The 17,446-nt window shown below is 37.3% G+C and overlaps 1 protein-coding gene across 5 annotated transcripts in view; it reads left to right on the plus strand.

Moving 5' to 3' along the window:
* CDK19 (cyclin dependent kinase 19) overlaps positions 1-17,446 on the plus strand; it is an 88,645-nt gene that overhangs the window by 56,939 nt on the left and 14,260 nt on the right. For 4 of the 5 annotated variants that reach the window (XM_045573362.1, XM_036414580.2, XM_036414582.2 and 1 more), the window contains 2 exons: positions 10,385-10,442; positions 15,159-15,290. In XM_045573362.1, the coding sequence (XP_045429318.1) occupies positions 10,385-10,442; positions 15,159-15,290 (190 nt within the window). The remainder of the gene's footprint in view (positions 1-10,384; positions 10,443-15,158; positions 15,291-17,446) is intronic. The other variant, XM_045573363.1, reaches the window with a different exon arrangement.

Consider the following 17,446-nt stretch of genomic DNA (forward strand, 5'->3'; position numbering starts at 1 on the left):
GCTAATCAAATGAATTTCTATTCATTATTTTTCATTTAACTTAACATTTTCTTACAAAATTATGATAGAATGCAATATATATTTTAATATGACTTAATCATCTTAACCTGTTAACTGGGGAGTTCCCTTTTTAATTATGCAACCTGTAATGGGCGCATACTCTTTCACTAGGACTTGTCAGTACGTCACGCCCGGAGGACGTAATTTCATATTATTATTATTATTATTATTATTATTTTTTTTATTTCTACTTAATTAAAATAAATGATATATATATTTTTTCATTTATTTATATATAAAGAAGAAAGGAAAATATAAAATTACAAAAAAATGGAAAAGAATACCAACAAAAAAATGGAAACATCGAATTAAAAAATTATAAATTTTACAAACAATTATAAAGATTACAAAAAATATATACCGTCCCTCTCAGGGCGCAACATATAGTTCCAGGACGTATTCATACGTCCTGCCCATTCCCGATATTGTTTACGTTTGACGTATTTATAGGTCCCGCTCAGTTAACAGGTTAATTTATTTCAGAATGCAGAACTAACTATGAAAAAAGTAAAGTATGGCTTGATTATCTTCTAACCTGCAATTTTAGGTGATTTTGGATAATTACAGATCTTGTCATGCTGAAGAATAACATTTAGGATTCCTGTTGAAGATCTCTGATCCCTAACTAGTTCCTTAGAGTCAGGTCCTCAGTCATTTGTGGCTTAGCCATTCATGTCTGCAGTCTGGAGGCCTTGATTGTGGTGATGTCATCCATTGCAGTGACTCCTGTCCTGCTGCCTCTACACAGGTCTTTTGAAGATGAGACAAGATAACGTTTCTTACAATGCTCTACGTCTAGATACTTTGATACATACCTTAAAAACATAAGAGGTATTTTTTTAAAGAAGGTATATTTGAAGTGTTTTTAACCCTTTGCACTCCGCTGTCCCCTCTCAGGGGACATCGGAATTCTAGCATATCACTCGGATGTCCCCTTTCAGGGGACATTGCAGTTTATTAGTGATTACGGAGAATTGAGTTAATTCAACGCGTGTTTCTGCCTTTAGCGTCGAGTAGCTGGTAGCCAGTGTCCAGAATGGTTCGGAGTGCAAAGGTTAAGTTACGGGTTGTGATTTTTCTGGCATGACAGCTTTTCCGTCATTCACACTGATAGCCAGATAACTAGAGCTTTCCACAGAGTCCTATACGCCTCTCTGAGTTAGAGCACAATGCTCTACCAGCTGTTTGATGCGCTAAGTATCACACTTCCAAGAGAACCAACTTCAGAGGAGATGTGTTAGACTCACAGTGGTCTATGAGGCTTCCTGAGGTTCAGTTTAGGGACAGGGCTCCTTTGATGATCCCTGACTTGGACATAAAATTTTAGTGGCTTGTATTGACAAATACATGTATCTAGAAGGTTATTTGCCAAACTAAATTCAAAGTGTTAAAAAACAAAATTCAACTGACTAAATTGAAAGATTAAATTGGCTTTATTCAACTATTCATGAATCAAGCAGCATCTCATCTAGCTAATAAAAAGGAGCTCTTCTGAGTATAGAGAAGAAAAGGTTTTAAAGGCAGAAAGGATATTATTAGCAAATGCATTGTTTCAAGTAAGGGTCGTGGAAGGGGCCTATCATGAAGATGACCTCACTATTACTGACCAGGTAATTCTACATTGACACCTTAAAGATTACATTTCTGGGAGTGGCTGGAACTGTAATTAGATTAAGTGTTAAATCTTGGTTTGCTGATGTGGGGCCTGGCACAAGTGACTCCATTTTGGACCTTTTGTGTGTGTCTGTCTCTCTCTCTCTCTCTCTCTCTCTCTCTCTCTCTTTTTTTTTCTTCTTAAACTTCATCGAGGATATGTTTATTGATTTTAGAGAGAGGACGAGGGTAGTGAAGAAAGGTAAGGGGGAGAGAGGGAGGGAGAGAGATTGGTTGCCTCCCTTACATGTCTTGACTGGAGGTGGAACCCATCACCTAGGTATGTGCCCTGATTGGAATCGAACCTGCAGCCCTTTGGTATGCGGGACAATGCTCCAGCCAACCAAGTCACATGTCAGGGTGTGTTTCTTTTTTAACAGACGGCTGTGTACCCAACTGACTTTGAGGTCACTAAGAATATAATCTATAATAATCTATAACAATAAAAGCATAATATGCTAATTAGACTGGACAGCTAAACGACCTTCCGGACAGCCTTCCAGATGAAGCCTTCCGGATGAAGCCGGGGCTGCAAGGGCTGAGGCAAGCCACAGCGGCTCCGAGGGCCGAGCTCCTTGCATGGATTTCGTGCTTTGGGCCTCTAGTTAAGATATATTTCACAGTGACAGCAGTGTCAGGAACTGGTTGGGAACCAAGGTCTACAGAAAGAGTCCCAGTACTTTGAAGCCTGTGTTTAAAAACTGAAGAATCAAGTCAGTTATACTATTTTAGTAAGTTAATTGTATTGAGGGAGAACTTATATATAATAAGATACACCCATATTAATTACAAATTGATATATTTGTACAAATGTAATGCCTGGGTAATCACCACCACAGGCATCCTATTTGACTGGCACTATAGGTTGGTTCACGATCCCTTGCTGGTGGTATCTTCATCAGGAGGGGATCTTGCATGCAAGGTCTGATGATTCATTTCACTGAGAGATTACAGAGGATAGGTATTTTGTATGATTTTATTCTCACTAAGCACACATATGAGTAGTCTTCTAGAGGTGAAAGCCATAAATCAATTAAGTGATGTGCATTTTTCAAGTGTGTTTTTTTCTAATAACCCTAGCCTGGAGTGCATCTTGAGAGATTTGGGTTCTCATCCTGGGTCTGCCACTGTTGGTGGATGGTGAACTTGCTTAAGGTTGTAGACCTTTCACCTCTGTTTCTTCATGAGTAAAGTCAGAGGGCTCATTTTGATAATTTCTACCTCTGACATTTTTAATTTCTCGTGATATTGAGACTGAAATTATTTTGTTTGAATTGAATGTCACAAATGTAAATAGAAAACTGCTTTCTACCAGTATTGCTCCTCTGTGGATGTACTCCTTAATGAATGGGATAGAACCTGAATGTCTTTGCTGTCTATTTGGCATATATCTTGGTTATGCTATCTTAACTGACCGTGAAGTTAATTGGGTGAATAACTTTGTAGATACATGTGTTTGTCTTGCATTATGCTTTTCATAATGACTGCTCTTTACTGGTTCTTGTAAGAGAAAAGAAAACCTTATCTCTGCTGGTCAGGCCTGTGACCACTCCTAAAAGGCAAGGACAAAGAAGTGTATTGTTAACTGTTGTGCAGTGCCGGGTTGGCAGGCATTGTTTACTGTGAATACCAAGGTTTGATGAACAGAGTTACTTATTATAGATACCTCTAGACCATTTTAAGGCAAAGTGAAATTAAGTGCTGCTTTTAATATCATAGGCTGCTCCCGATTTACAAGTAGCCTGCACCTACTTGTAGATATGTAGTTTTGAACTGGGAAGACATTTTTCACTTAGAAATAGTATATTAAATAGTGATTAGGTTCTTTCTGAATATAAAGGCCTACTTAACCCCCAATATACATAAAGTATGACAATTATAGATCTATGGAACCTGTCATTTTTTAAATTATATTATTCACTTATTATTAGACAGAGGCCCAGTGCATGAAATTCGTGCACGCGGGTAGGGGTGAGGGATGTCCCTCAGCCCAACCTGCACCTTCTCCAATCTGGGTCTCCTCTCACAAACCAGGACTGCTGGCTCCCAACTGCTCACCAGCCTGCCTGCTTGATTGCCCCTAACTGCTTCTGCCTGCCAGCCTGATCACTTCTTAACCACTCCCCTGCCAGCCTGATTGATGCCTAACTGCTCCCCTGCCAGCCTGTTTGCCCCTAACTGCCCTCCACTTGCAGGCCTGGTCCCTCCCAATTACACTCCCCTGCTGGCCATCTTGTGGTGGCCATCTTGTGTCTAAATGGGGGCAGCCATCTTTGACCACATGGGGCAGCCATCTTGTGTGTTGGAGTGACAGTCAATTTGCATATTACTCTTTTATTAGATAGGATTTCTGTGGGGACAAGTACTGTTTCATAGACTTTAATATATGCTTTACAAACATATTTTGACCTCTTAATATGTACCAGACATTATGCTAGAAACTGAAAATACAGAGATAAGTAAAATACAGTCCTTTCCCTCAATGAGTGATTGTATTTTGCCACTGCATGATAGAAGATACACATGAATGAATCATCACAAAATAATAAGGTTTGAAAAAAATTATGAGATATAGTCAGGGGTCAGCAAGAAGTAGTGAAAGAAGAGGCAGAAGTGAGAAGTAGGCATCAGATTATGGTGGATCTTAATTGTCATGTTTAGAAGTGTGGATTTTTCCTGTGGCTTGTTGGAACTGAGCAGGACAGATTTTTGCTTAAGAAATGCTGAGCCAGGGATATGGAGAATTGGTTTGAGGGTACAGGGACATCAGCTTTATGTCTTGTAATCAGCTGGTTGAGGAATGATGAAGACCTGAATTAAGGTAATTAAGATAGCGGAGTAAGATACATACTTGAGGACTGATTAAGCACAGAGTATGCAGACTTCTTTTGTTGACTGAGTGACTGAGAAGGGAATACCAGAAAGAGGCTGTAAAAGTTCAGGTTGAATAACTTGTATTTGAGATGATTGTGGAGATGGACAGCATACAGTTGACATATCGCTAAGATACATAATATTTAGATAGTCTAGAACAGTGGTCTGCAAACTGCGAGCCACATGCAGTTCTTTGGCCCCCTTGAGTTTTTAGCAAAGACCAGGTTAGGAGTATCCTAATTAAGTTAATAACAATGTACCTACCTATATAGTTTAAGTTAAAAAAAAAAACCTTGGCTCTCAAAAGAAATTTCAATCGTTGTACTGTTGATACTTGGCTCTGTTGACTAATGACTTTGCCAATCACTGGTCTAGAAGGATAGACTTGGGAATCATTAACATATGGGTGATGGCTGAACCCTGGAATAAATTAGAATTAGGATTTTTTAAAAATCTATATTCAGAGGCAAACTTGCATATTTGGGGGTAAGTGCTTATTCTTGTTTCTTACAACTTCTTTTAAAATGGAGAACTTGCCTAACAAAGAGCCATGAGTACTAATCATTGGCAGTTTTTGTTCATTCGTTCATTTGTTTATTCAGTCAACAAATATTAATTAAACACTATGGGTGATTTTCAGCAGATACATAAGTGATAATGGAAATATCTTCCCTAACCTTTAGGAGGTTGCAATCACAATATCAAATTCCTTATATTTTTAAATCCTCTCCTATCAGTGAAGTTATTTTAAGTGGTAAACGTTATGATAGACTGATGCTATTAGCAAATGACTGTTGTGCTTGTTAAAAAAAGAAAGCATTTATAGTATCTTATTCCTAGATGGTCCTTTGCCCTATCTGTTACAACACAGAATCTTACTTGTTCAAGGTGAACAATGGAGAACAGTGTAACGAAAGGAACATAAACTGAGGGTTTTCTCCTGGGAATGTATCAAATGTGAGGAGAGTTGTGGCACTTCTATATTTAAATAGAAGAGTGTACCCATTAATAGGGCAGCATTGTTCAGAAACTACTCCAAATGATATTCTGGTTGGTTTTGTTCCTATTATTGAGGATTGTAGACAGTTGTGTTTGTGTTTCTCTATCTTCTTTATTGATGCTGATAAGAGTCATCTTGTGGGTTTCATATTTTGGTTCCTGGGATGGGGAGTGGAAAGCAAATGCAGATGGATAATTCTGTATCTTAAGACTGTTCTATTTATGATGTGCCAATTAATTGAAATAAATTTAACCTTGTAAAAAAAATTGATTCTATAAAAGGCAAAGGCAAATCCGGAATAATGTAGATATAAATTCAAGAATTAACCGGGTTCTGCTAAAATGCAGAGATTTCAAGAATAGTTTCTTAGGAATCATATTGTTTATCACGTTATTTTCCTGACTTTTACCTTTAAAATACAATTTAAATAAACCCTGAAGCCTTGATTTGTCTATCTGATTTTATTGCTGATAACTTAAATGTGAGGCATCCAACTCCTGCCATTGCTACTGTTTCTATGGTAACTAAAGTGTGCAAACCCTGCAGTATCACTTTCTTTCACAGCTGGCATTTTGTGTTCACAGTAAGAAGAGGAGTTTTTGTAAAGCATAGTCTGTGTTAATTGGGATGTAACTAGGTCAGAACAATTTTGGTATCCTTTTTCACTCTTTTGGGTTTGTATGTGTGTTCATGAGTTGCAGTTGCCTTATTTTCTTTTAAGGCATATACTTTCTTTCACTAAAATTAATCACTGTCAGAGTTAGCCTTTTGAAAATTAAGCATAATCTCTGTAAACACAGCCTGGTGTGGTATCTTGAGAATTATGTAGAGTTGTTCTGAGGTTTTTATTGTCAGGTAGACAATAAAATCCTAGCCCTGAAAGCCCTTGAGTATTTCCATTAAGAAAGAGGAAATTGCTGGGACCGGTTTGGCTCAGTGGTAGAGCGTCGGCCTGCAGACTGAAAGGTCCCGGGTTCGATTTCAGTCAAGGGCATGTACCGTGGTTGCGGGCACATCCCCAATGGGGGGTGTGCAGGAGGCAGCTAATCGATGATTCTCTCTCATCGATTTTTCTAACTCTCTATCCCTCTCTCCTCCTCTCTGTGAAAAATCAATAAAATATATATTTTAAAAAAAGGAAATTTATATGAAAATGCTTTGAAAAGTTAAATTTATTTTAATAGTCATTATATCACTTATTTTGTTACCATTATTTTGAAACATCAAGAATCTTATGACCTTGACATTTACAATATTCCCCTCTTATTCTCAGTTTCACTTTCCATAGTTTCAGTTACCTGCAGTCGCAGTCTTAAAATACTAAATGGAAATTCCAGAATTAATTCATGTTTTAAATATCTTACCATTCTGAGTAGTGTGATAAAGCCTCAGGCTGTCCTGCTCCATTCTACTTGGGACGTAAATCATCCGTTTGTCCAGTGTATTCTTGTTATATAGCTAGCTATCTGACCATGAATTAACTAGTAGCCATCTAGGTTATGAGAAAGAGAGACGGGCTACATTCATGTAACTGTTATTACAGTGCTAGAGGACCAGTGCATGATTTCGTGCACAGATGGAGTCCCTTGGCCTGGCTGGTGATTGGAGCCATCTTGCCTAGTCCTAATCGAGGTAGATGGGGGCCAGCCGGCTGGGGAGGCACTGAGGGAGGGCTTCAGGGCATGTCCAGCCCTCTCTCCCAGTCCTTATCAGCCAGACCCCAGCAGCAAGCTAACCTTCTGGAGCATCTGCCCCTTGGTGGTCAGTGTGCATCATAGCAACTGGTCAAGTGGTTGACATAATGGTTGATTCATCAGTCGGACACCTAGCATTTTACACTTTTATTATATAGGATGTTGTTATAATTGCTCCATTTTATTATTAGTTAGTGTTAATTTCTTATTGTGCTTAATTTAAAAATTACACCATCATAGATGTATGTATAGGAAAAACATCTATATATATATATTAAAAGCCTAAGTGACCATTACAACTGAATGACAAGAACGAGCAATTGACCGATTGCTATGATGTGCACTGACCACCAGAGGGCAGACACTCAATGCCCCCTGGTGGTCTGTGTACCCCCACAGCAGGAGCACTGCTCAGCCAGAAGCTGGGCTCATGGCTGGCGAGCGCAGCTGAGGTGGTGGGAGCCTTTTCTACCTCTCCACGGCAGTGCTACCAGGCCGTGCTACCAGGTGGCGGCAGGCGCGGTGGGGCCTGGCCCAGCTGGGGCTCCTCCCTTGCTGCCAGTGCTTCGGATTGCCAGTGTCAGCCTGATTCCTGCAGACCTGGCTTGTGGGGATCGGGCCCAAACCAGCAGTCCAACATCCCCGAGGGATCCCTGATTGCAAGAGGGTGCAGGCCAGGCTGAGGGACCTCACCCTTGCATGAATCTGTGCACCAAGTCTCTCATATATAAGTGTGCCCTTACTTTTCCCTAGACTATTATAGCCCACTTCCGACTTGTCTCTCTGTGTGTACTTTGTGGTTTATCCATCCCTTCCAATTCATTCTTCATATTGCTACCAACATTTTTTCTAAATATAGATCTGATTACCTCACTAATCTGTCTTGACTTAGCCGAGTGGTTGGCAAACTGCGGCTCTCAAGCCACATGTGGCTCTTTGGCCCCGTGAGTGTCGCTCTTTCACAAAATACCACATGTGGGCACCTACGTACACTGTGATTGAAACTTCATGGCCCATGTGCAGAAGTCAGTTTTCGGCTCTCAAAAGAAATTTCAATCATACTGTTGATATTTGGGTCTCTTGACTAATGAGTTTGCTGATCACTGGCTTAGCCTATAGAATAAATTTCTGTTTCTTTTTTCCTTTTTTCCTTTTTTCTTTTTTTTTTTAATATATTTTTATTGATTTCACAGAGGAAGGAGAAGTGGGAGAGAGAGATATATAAACATCAATGATGATAGTGAATCATCGATCGGCTGCCTTCTGCATGTCCCACACTGGGGATCTAACCGTACCCTCCTGATTCATAGGTCAGTGCTTAACCACAGAGCCACACTGACTGGGCTAAATCCCAGTTTTATTTTCAACATTGTTTCCAGTCTTATTTCTGCACTGAGCATTCTATGTTCTAGTCAGATCAAAACATTTTAGGTTCTTTCAGTATGCCATGTCTGTGATTTTGTGACCATACCCTTGCTTGTAGGGCGTACTGAGCCTGAAAAGTCATTCTTTTGTTTATGCTTATCAAAATTTTAGTCATTCTGCCCTAACTGGTTTGGCTCAGTGGATAGAGCATCAGCCTGAGGACTGAAGGGTCCCAGATTCAATTCCGGTCAAGGGCATGTACCTTGGTTGTGGGCACATCCCCAGTGGGGAGTGTGTAGGAGGCAGCTGATCGATGTTTCTCTCTCATCGATGTTTCTAATTCTCTATCCCTCTCCCTTTCTCTTTGTAAAGAATCAATAAAGAATATATTTAAAAAATATATTTGCTAAAGACTAATATTCATTGAGAAGAATATTCTTTCCTGACATTTTATTTTGCTGTTTTGGTACTTTCATAATATAATATGTTGTATTCTAAAATTTTAATGGAATTTTAATGGAATCTATCTTGTTTTACTAGGTTTTAAACTCCTTGAGTCAAGAAATTTTCTTTGTTTCTTGAAAGTCTCTAATACAATGTTTTATAAATAATGGATCTTTGATAAATAGTTGTCAAGCTTGAATTTTGAATGTTCTGTTTTTGTCTGATGCTATTTTTCTCTTTCTGCTATGGTAAACCAATCTTATCTTTTATCCTCAGTTAACATACTCTAGTAACTTTCAAATCCAAATCTTCCTATTTTCACTACTCTGGCTAGTCTGACTTAGGCATCTCACCTTCCTCAAACTCAATATGTCTTCTCCCTCTCTTTGTTATTCCTAAACAAGTACTTCCCATAACTCTTCCAAAATAAAGACATCATCGTTTTTCCCAGTCAGATAAACTCAAAGTCTATCAAACTTTTCTTAATTTTCTGACTTCAGTTAGTCAGAAAGTCCTGCTAATTTTAACTTCTCCTTTAAGATCTTACCTCCCTCCGTAACTCCTCCATTTCACTGAGAAGACTTTGGAAATGGAGTTTACAGAGGAGGCTCATTGTCTAAAGCCCTATTTTAGCAGTTTCTATTTCCAGATGTCTACAAATGGGGACAACTTAACAGATGGTGGACACATTTGCAGCCTACTCTTTTCCTTACGTAGCTTTGTATTAGCCTCGGTGTTTATTTTCTTACATCTTGAAATAATATTTTGAATTTCTCACTTTTGCATAAAGTATAGCTGAAGCCATGCATGAATTTTAATGGAATCTGTTGAATGTTGATCATATTTTCTTACAGTAGTTTAGAAATATTTAGCAAAGAATATTCCATCTGATTATGTTATGGTTTGAAATTTTATATAAAATTTTCAACCACAAAAAACTGTTGTGGGCAGCAAGCAGACAGTTATAATTTGTACAGGTTTTTACATTATTATTACTCATTACTTCTGTGGGACAAATAGAAATGACAGCTTTAATTCATTTGTATAATAATTATTTGTATGATATAATTTTGAATATAAGATATTTCCATAGCAAGGATGTTTATGGAGTTAGTGCTAACTTTAAAAATGTCAAATGCTTTAACTATGTAGAGGGTACTTAATATTTGATTATAGTTATGTTGAAAATACCAAATATTATAAGAACTTTTTCACATTATAAGAACTTTTTTCCATTTTAGAGCATGTCAAAAGAATAAGCATAGTAATTTGAATGCTCTATTTTTATTTCTAGAAACCAGCAAATATCCTAGTAATGGGAGAAGGTCCTGAGAGGGGGAGAGTCAAAATAGGTAGGTAATTATTTCTAAAATAATTTATTAAGAAACTGAAGTGACTGCAAAGATTGTTTCCCTTTTTAATATTCTTATTTAAGTAGTTAACCTAAAAATTATTTCTCACATTTTTAGAAGAGATATTAGGAAATATAGATAGTTTATAAAACCCCTCAGGTTTATTTCCAAAACAAGGTTTCATAATTCTAAATGGAGGCAAGCAAGCAAAAATTCATTCCAAATCAAAATCCCAAGTATGTGTGTATGTCACTATTACTGTCCTGTATAGTCATCCTAAACATAATCCCCAAAAATGTTACTTTTGTCTCAGCTTTACCAAATGTTCTTTTCTTAAATACATCCCTCCCACTCTCACCTAATACATATAGAGCTTCACAAATATCTTTCCCCTATCCCACCTATGTCCTGTGCCAGGCACAAACATATCTTTTCCAAATGGATATGTAAGTTTATAGGCCCTTTTACTTGCTAATCTTAGAAGAAGGCCCTGAAAAGAGTCTTATCTGTATATTAAAATTTCCCTTTCAATCCTAAAGGATTCATTTATACCTGACAATATTTGGGTAGAAAATTAGCTAAGAAATGCTTTGATTTCTTCTACTAGAAATAACGTTTATTGAATGTTCAATGCTTTTTAGAAGGATTTCAGAATAAATTTTGTTTCATCAACCTGTTGTCTTTGCTGTTAGACTATATCATGGTAGGGGTGGCGCAAAGTTATGCTAACTTAACCTACTACAAAGTCTTTCTGTCCTACTTCCACCGAGCCAGCCTGATGCTTGGTCTTCGACTTCTAAAATTAATACATTAGTCCAGGCCCTGAAGAACCTGCTCTAAACCAACTTCCCTTTCTTTAAACCTCAGTTCTGAGATTCAGTCATTCAGTTTTGTTGATGTTAATTAAGAACCAGGTCACTGCTTTCCTTCCCCTTCCCCTTCCCCTTCTCTTTCCCTCCCCATCACCTTTACACCTCTCCTCACTTGTTTCTCCCTCCTAACGTTCTTTTTCTTATAGGCATTTATTGAGTACCTACCCTTGTTAGAAACTGATGAAAATGGAGATAAAGGATGGCTTTTTCCTGTGAGAGGCAGTGAAATAAACAGATTACTATCCAGTGTGATACTTTCACATGTTAGTTATTTCGTTATTTTACACAACCACTCTGTATAGCAGATAATGTATATAAGGAGAGCTGGATTTAAGAGGTTGTAGCTTGTTCAACCTTTCAAAGGAAGGACTTCGAATTCCAAGTCCAGAGTCTCTTTCCCTACCAACATTGCTACCTAGTGATAGCAGAGCTACCTGGTATAACCTCATCAACCACTTTTTGTAGCACAGCCCTGCCTTAGAAACTGTCAGAGAAGGAATGACTCTTCCCTCCGAAGCCCCATTTAGAGCCCTTCTTAGCTTCAGTAATCTTCCTGCTATCCTTCAGCTTCTTATATTATGGCATCTTCAGTCTCACTCTCAAGTTTCTCCTCTTCACCTTTAAACATTCACGGTCCTCTTCCCAACTTTAAAATAAATCTCATATCCATTTTGTTTTCTGTACCATTTGTTCTGTGTCCCCTACTTTGTTCTTACTTCTAGAATGTATATTCACTCATTGGTTCCACTAAAGCTGATTTGTTATAATCTGGCTTCTTAATTCCATTCCTCAATTAAACTGCTCTCTAAAAAGATACCTTTGAACTCTGTCTTACCAAATCTAGTCACTGCTTTCCTTACTGCCTTAGCTATTTGTTCTCCTAACCAGTTTGGCCTTGAGACTTTTTCTTGGTCTATATGACATCATATAATTCTGTTTTTCTATATACCACTTTTGCTGTTACTTCTATATTTGATTCATTTTGCCTCTTACTTCTATTAACTGTTAATTTCAAGACACCCTGGGCACTGGCTTTGGACATGGCTTATCTCTTCTACAGTTACTTCTTTAGGGAATTATTCTAGGATCTGGATCTCAGGTTCCATTCTCTCACCTTAGCTGAAATTCTTCTCTCCATTTGTTTTTTATTGACAACCTACACTCCATTATTTTAGACCAAATTCATCAGCAGCATCATCTTATACTTTCCCTTGTTTGTACCTGACATCACATTGAGCACAGTCACCCAAGTTTAATATCTCCTCCAAATATCTCTACTGTTACTCATAAAATTCTGTATCCTAGCCTTATCATTAAAAATTTTAGGATTGAAATTCGATCCAAGATTAAGGATAAAACCAGGGATAAAAATTAATAAAAAAGGTCAAGTAAACAATTTAGTTGAAAGAATGCTTTAAATTTTAATAACACATTATTTAAAAAAAATTAGTAATACTCTGATTCCTATGTTTAATGCTATAATACTGTTCTTTTTGGCAAAAAAGAAAAGCATAGTTGAATGGAAAACACATTGTGCCCTTCTCTGTATTTGAGCCCTTCCCTTCTCAGCAACCTAAAGACTCCCAGGCCTTACCTAAAATGCTTACTGCCTTCTTTACTGTCACAAACATTCTTCCTTCAGCACCCAGCTCCAGGTCTGCTTTCAGTTTGGTTCACTTGTACAAACGTTTATCAAGCATTGTTCCAGAGAAAACCATGGAGACCGAGGCTCTTTCAAGAGACTTACAGTCCAGTAGCAGCTTTCCTTTTCTTAACAGTACTTACCCTTTTTTATTTTTGTCTGCTCTGTATTTTGTTTTCTCACCTTCTTGTAAGCTCCTTGATGGTAGACAGTGTCTTTTGATGTTTTTCTATAATTTCATACTGCCTAATTAGCACACACACAGAATTTTACTACTTCTGCCGACTGATTGAAAATTTCATTCATATCTAATTTTAGGAAAATAACTGTTAGTAATGTTTAAGCTTGTAACCTTTTGTCTGAATTAGTAAATATTTGAAAAATGGTTTAAAACTCCTTTGATTTAAATATTAATGTTTATTGCATGTAACATTATTATATTTTTAATAATTTTCTTGAAATATTAATGTTTATTGCATGCAAATGACTAATTATTTTGTATCTACAATCTGGTAATTAAAAAAATAAAAAACAAATAAAACTCCGAAGTTCATATAATAGGCAGAGATTGTTTCCAAGAATGTACATTGTGTCCTCTGGTCTTTCATTTGACAGTGAATAGATGTGGCTTACAAAAAATTAATGAAGTAGAAAGTAAGGGGAAAAACCTGGCTTAAGGCTTTACTTAAAAACAAAATGTTTTTCAGTGGATAGAGCAGCATTCTGTCATACTACTTTGCCATCAACAACAGTCAGCATGTGTTAAATTTACAAACAGTGCTCTGAAGTAGGTATAATATTGGTAGAATGGTTTGAATATTGTTGTTTGCAATAGGGAAATTTTGTTAAGGACGAGTAGGCTTTAGCACAGGCTTACTTGGGCAGCTTTGTTTTTTAAGACCTGGATTCTTCAAAACATTTCCAGGAAGTCTTATAAATTATTCAAACTCTCAAGAAATAATATTACTTTAAATTAAAGTTTTAATGTATATTATATCATAGCATTAGTTTTAAATTAAATGATTCTCTGTACTGTAGAAATTTTATGTACTAATTGTGCATTTTATAGTTAATTGGGGCCCATTATAGTAAAGTTATACTGTGTATATTATTTATTTCAAAGTATAGGGGTTTATAATTTTTGTGACTTTTGCCTTTGTGACATGCAGTTATTATTATAATATTATAATTAGATATCAGCTCAGTGGTTAAGAATGTAGCTGCTAGATTATAATATGGTTTTTGTTTGAGTACTGACATCTTTACTTAGTATCCCTATAACCATGGGTAAGTCATTTAACTGCTTCAGCCCCTAGACTCTCTTTCTTAAAATTAGGGACCAAAACACTTATTAAACCAGTGTTCTTATAAGGATTAAATGAAGGGATATATGATGTATCTAAAAACAGCTTGTAAAACTCTAAAGTGTTTTGTAGATGTAAGGTATTTGTTGTGTATGAAATCTTAAGAAAATTAGATGGTCCCCAGGACCTTCTTTAGTAATAAGTATTCTTTCCACTGCTTTTGTACTCCTCTAATAATCAAACCAGTTAGCTTTGATACAGGTCTTTGTTAATGCTGAATTACAACAAATTATCTCATACATTCTCTACATGTCCTTGGAAACATGTATGCGATGTGGCCTAGGGGGGAAAGCCCCAATTTGTAGCATTTGCTGTATTCTAAGATGTAAGTATTCTCACCACAGCCAATTTCAAGCCACCAACATGATGCCACTGAACTCAGAGTTGAGACTAGATATGTACCAGACAGCTCTCATGAGACTAAAAGAACTGATTCTAGCACACACTGACCTAAGATTTAGTTCATTTTTAGATGTTTACTTTACAGTAAACATCATTGAAACTTAGATTATCTTTCAACTTGTTTTTTGTTCTTTCAATTAAAAAAAAATCTAAGAATATTATTGTAGCTATCTCTGAAAGACAGGAATCTGAAATCAGACCTAAATTCTCATTCTGACTCCGTACTTGGTAGTTCTATGACCTTGGGCAAGTCAGAATATCTTTAAGCCTCAGTTTCTTCATCAGTAAAATGGGAACAATAAATAATATCTCCCTCAGAAGGTTGAAAATGGAGGAAAGGGCTTGCTTTATAAGGGCACTAATTATTGTCATCAACTTTGTATGCTTTCAGTAGCATGCCAGACTGAGTTTCATGTTAATTTATTTTATTTTTTAGCTGACATGGGTTTTGCCAGATTATTCAATTCTCCTCTAAAGCCGCTAGCAGATTTGGATCCAGTAGTTGTGACTTTTTGGTATCGGGCTCCAGAACTTTTGCTTGGTGCAAGGCATTATACAAAAGCCATTGGTAAGTTAGTCTAAAATGATTTAATTACTTGGCATTGAATTATCCTAAATATCAAATGGTATAATAATGAAACTGCTTTGTAAAAACAACTTCTATCTCTTTGTGAAAGCCCTGTTATCTTTTGTACTCCTAGATTTTGCAATCAATTGGATTTGGATTTTTAACTGTATAGGAGAAAATGATTCTTTAAAGAAGAAAGCATTTTCTTTCAGCAAATAGAGGTATCTGGTCCATTGAGTTGCTATGGAAATAATAACATAAATTTTATTTTGCACTCACCTACTATCAATCAGAAGAACTGGAAAGAGGTTTAGAAATTGTTTCTTCTCAAGCAGAAACACAGGAGTAGTGCAGTGTTGGAGGAGCCCCCTTCTATCTGGGGAAAAGTTAGCCTTTCTGAAACAAGAAACTAGGACTCATCTTTTTCTCTTGCCATTACAGTTATCAGAATGGCAGTTTCTCCATTAAGGTAGAAAATAGACAGACTCTTGGTATGTTAGCTATGCTCAGCATCTTGCCATCTCTCAAGGTAAAAAAAGAAACAACTGAATAGAAAAATCTGTTACAAACATAACTCTCTGTAGGATTTCAAGTCGGCTTCAGAACAGAAGCATCAGAGATTTTGCTACCTGGTCGCTATATTGTTCTCAGAGGATCCAGCTGCAAACTAAGGGAGTTAAGAAGAGGAATCTTCCTCAAATCTAGAGATTTCTTTAAAAGAGGTAAAAAGAGAGGGTAGGGAGGGAGTATATTTCTTTAGATTTTCCTTTTACAGACAAATAAGCACAATCCTTTCTGTTAAGCTTATGAAAAACTTGGTGACACCCAAAGAACTACAAAGCAAGTTCTTACATTTGGAAGGTTAGACTGATAATTAACCTACTCCTCATAAAAAGGGAAACAAAAATCCTATCTAATAAAGAGGGAATATGTTAATTGACTGCAATGCCCTCACAAGATGGTGGCCCCAACAGCCACAAGATGGCAGTGCCCAGTCCCCTCAGCCCTGCTTCATCCAGCCGGAGTCCCCCATCCCCTCAGCCCCACAGGGGAAGGCAGTTGGAGGCAATTGGGCAGGCAGGGGAGGGAAGTTGAGGATGATTATGCCAGCAGGGAGCAGTTAGGCATCAATCAAGCCTGCAGGGGAGCGGTTAGGGGGCTATCAGGCAGACAGGCAGGCAAACGAGTGGTTAGGAACCAGCAGTCCTGGATTGTGAAGGATGTCTGAGGGGTCCCAGATTGGAGAAGGTGCAGGCTGGGCTGAGGGACACTCCCACCCCCTGTTGGGTATCTGTATAATATTTTTTATTTCATTCAGTGTATGTTTAATTTCTAATTGGTCCTTTTCCATATCCTCGAGGGTCTCTCTCATATCTTCAAGGGTCTTGTTAAATTTATTGGCCTTTTCTAGGTAATTCTTGAAAAACCTTATAACCATGGTTTTGAACTCTATCTCTAGTTGTTTGTTTTCCTCCATTTCTTTTGTTTGTGATCTGTTTTTTTGTCTCCGCATTTTCACTGTTTCCCTGAGTTGGTAGGGTAGCTTTGTGTCCTATATGGGCCAGTGGCTCGGCCTCCCCAGTTACCTGAGGTGGACACTCTCGGTGCACCTCTTCGTGGACTGTGTGTACAGTAAGGTGACCAGGTTTTAATACTGGTAAAGTGGGACACCATTGACTGGGGAGGCGGGGGGAGGTTCTTGATTAAAAATTTGGTCTATATGGAGCAACAAAAATTTTCATAGAACGCAAAAATAGTATTGTAATATTTTTTTTAAAAAAAATTTCAACATAAGTACAATTTACAAATATAATAAATAAATAAAAATTATGTACAGTCGTAACTGTCACTTTTAAGGACGGCGCTAGACTTTTTGCCGCCACTATAAAATACAAATAATACGAGTACTGTCTGCTAAATTCAAGAAAATTGATGTATTTATGAAATAAATAAATAACTTACCTAAATTATCTGAATAGCTGATTTGTAATGACATTACTTGTTTAACTAGCTTACTAGCAGGCAGTACAATGTGTATCGTCTGAGAGACAGTTACAAAATGTTTTCGTCGTTGCCAATTCCAAAAAATGCCATTGTTCATTAAGTCCAAACAATGGTGATCGAATTCTAACAACTGATCAACAATGCGAACTTTG

Source organism: Pipistrellus kuhlii, unplaced genomic scaffold (assembly GCF_014108245.1).
Source record: "Pipistrellus kuhlii isolate mPipKuh1 unplaced genomic scaffold, mPipKuh1.p scaffold_m20_p_5, whole genome shotgun sequence".
Lineage (NCBI taxonomy): Eukaryota > Metazoa > Chordata > Mammalia > Chiroptera > Vespertilionidae > Pipistrellus > Pipistrellus kuhlii.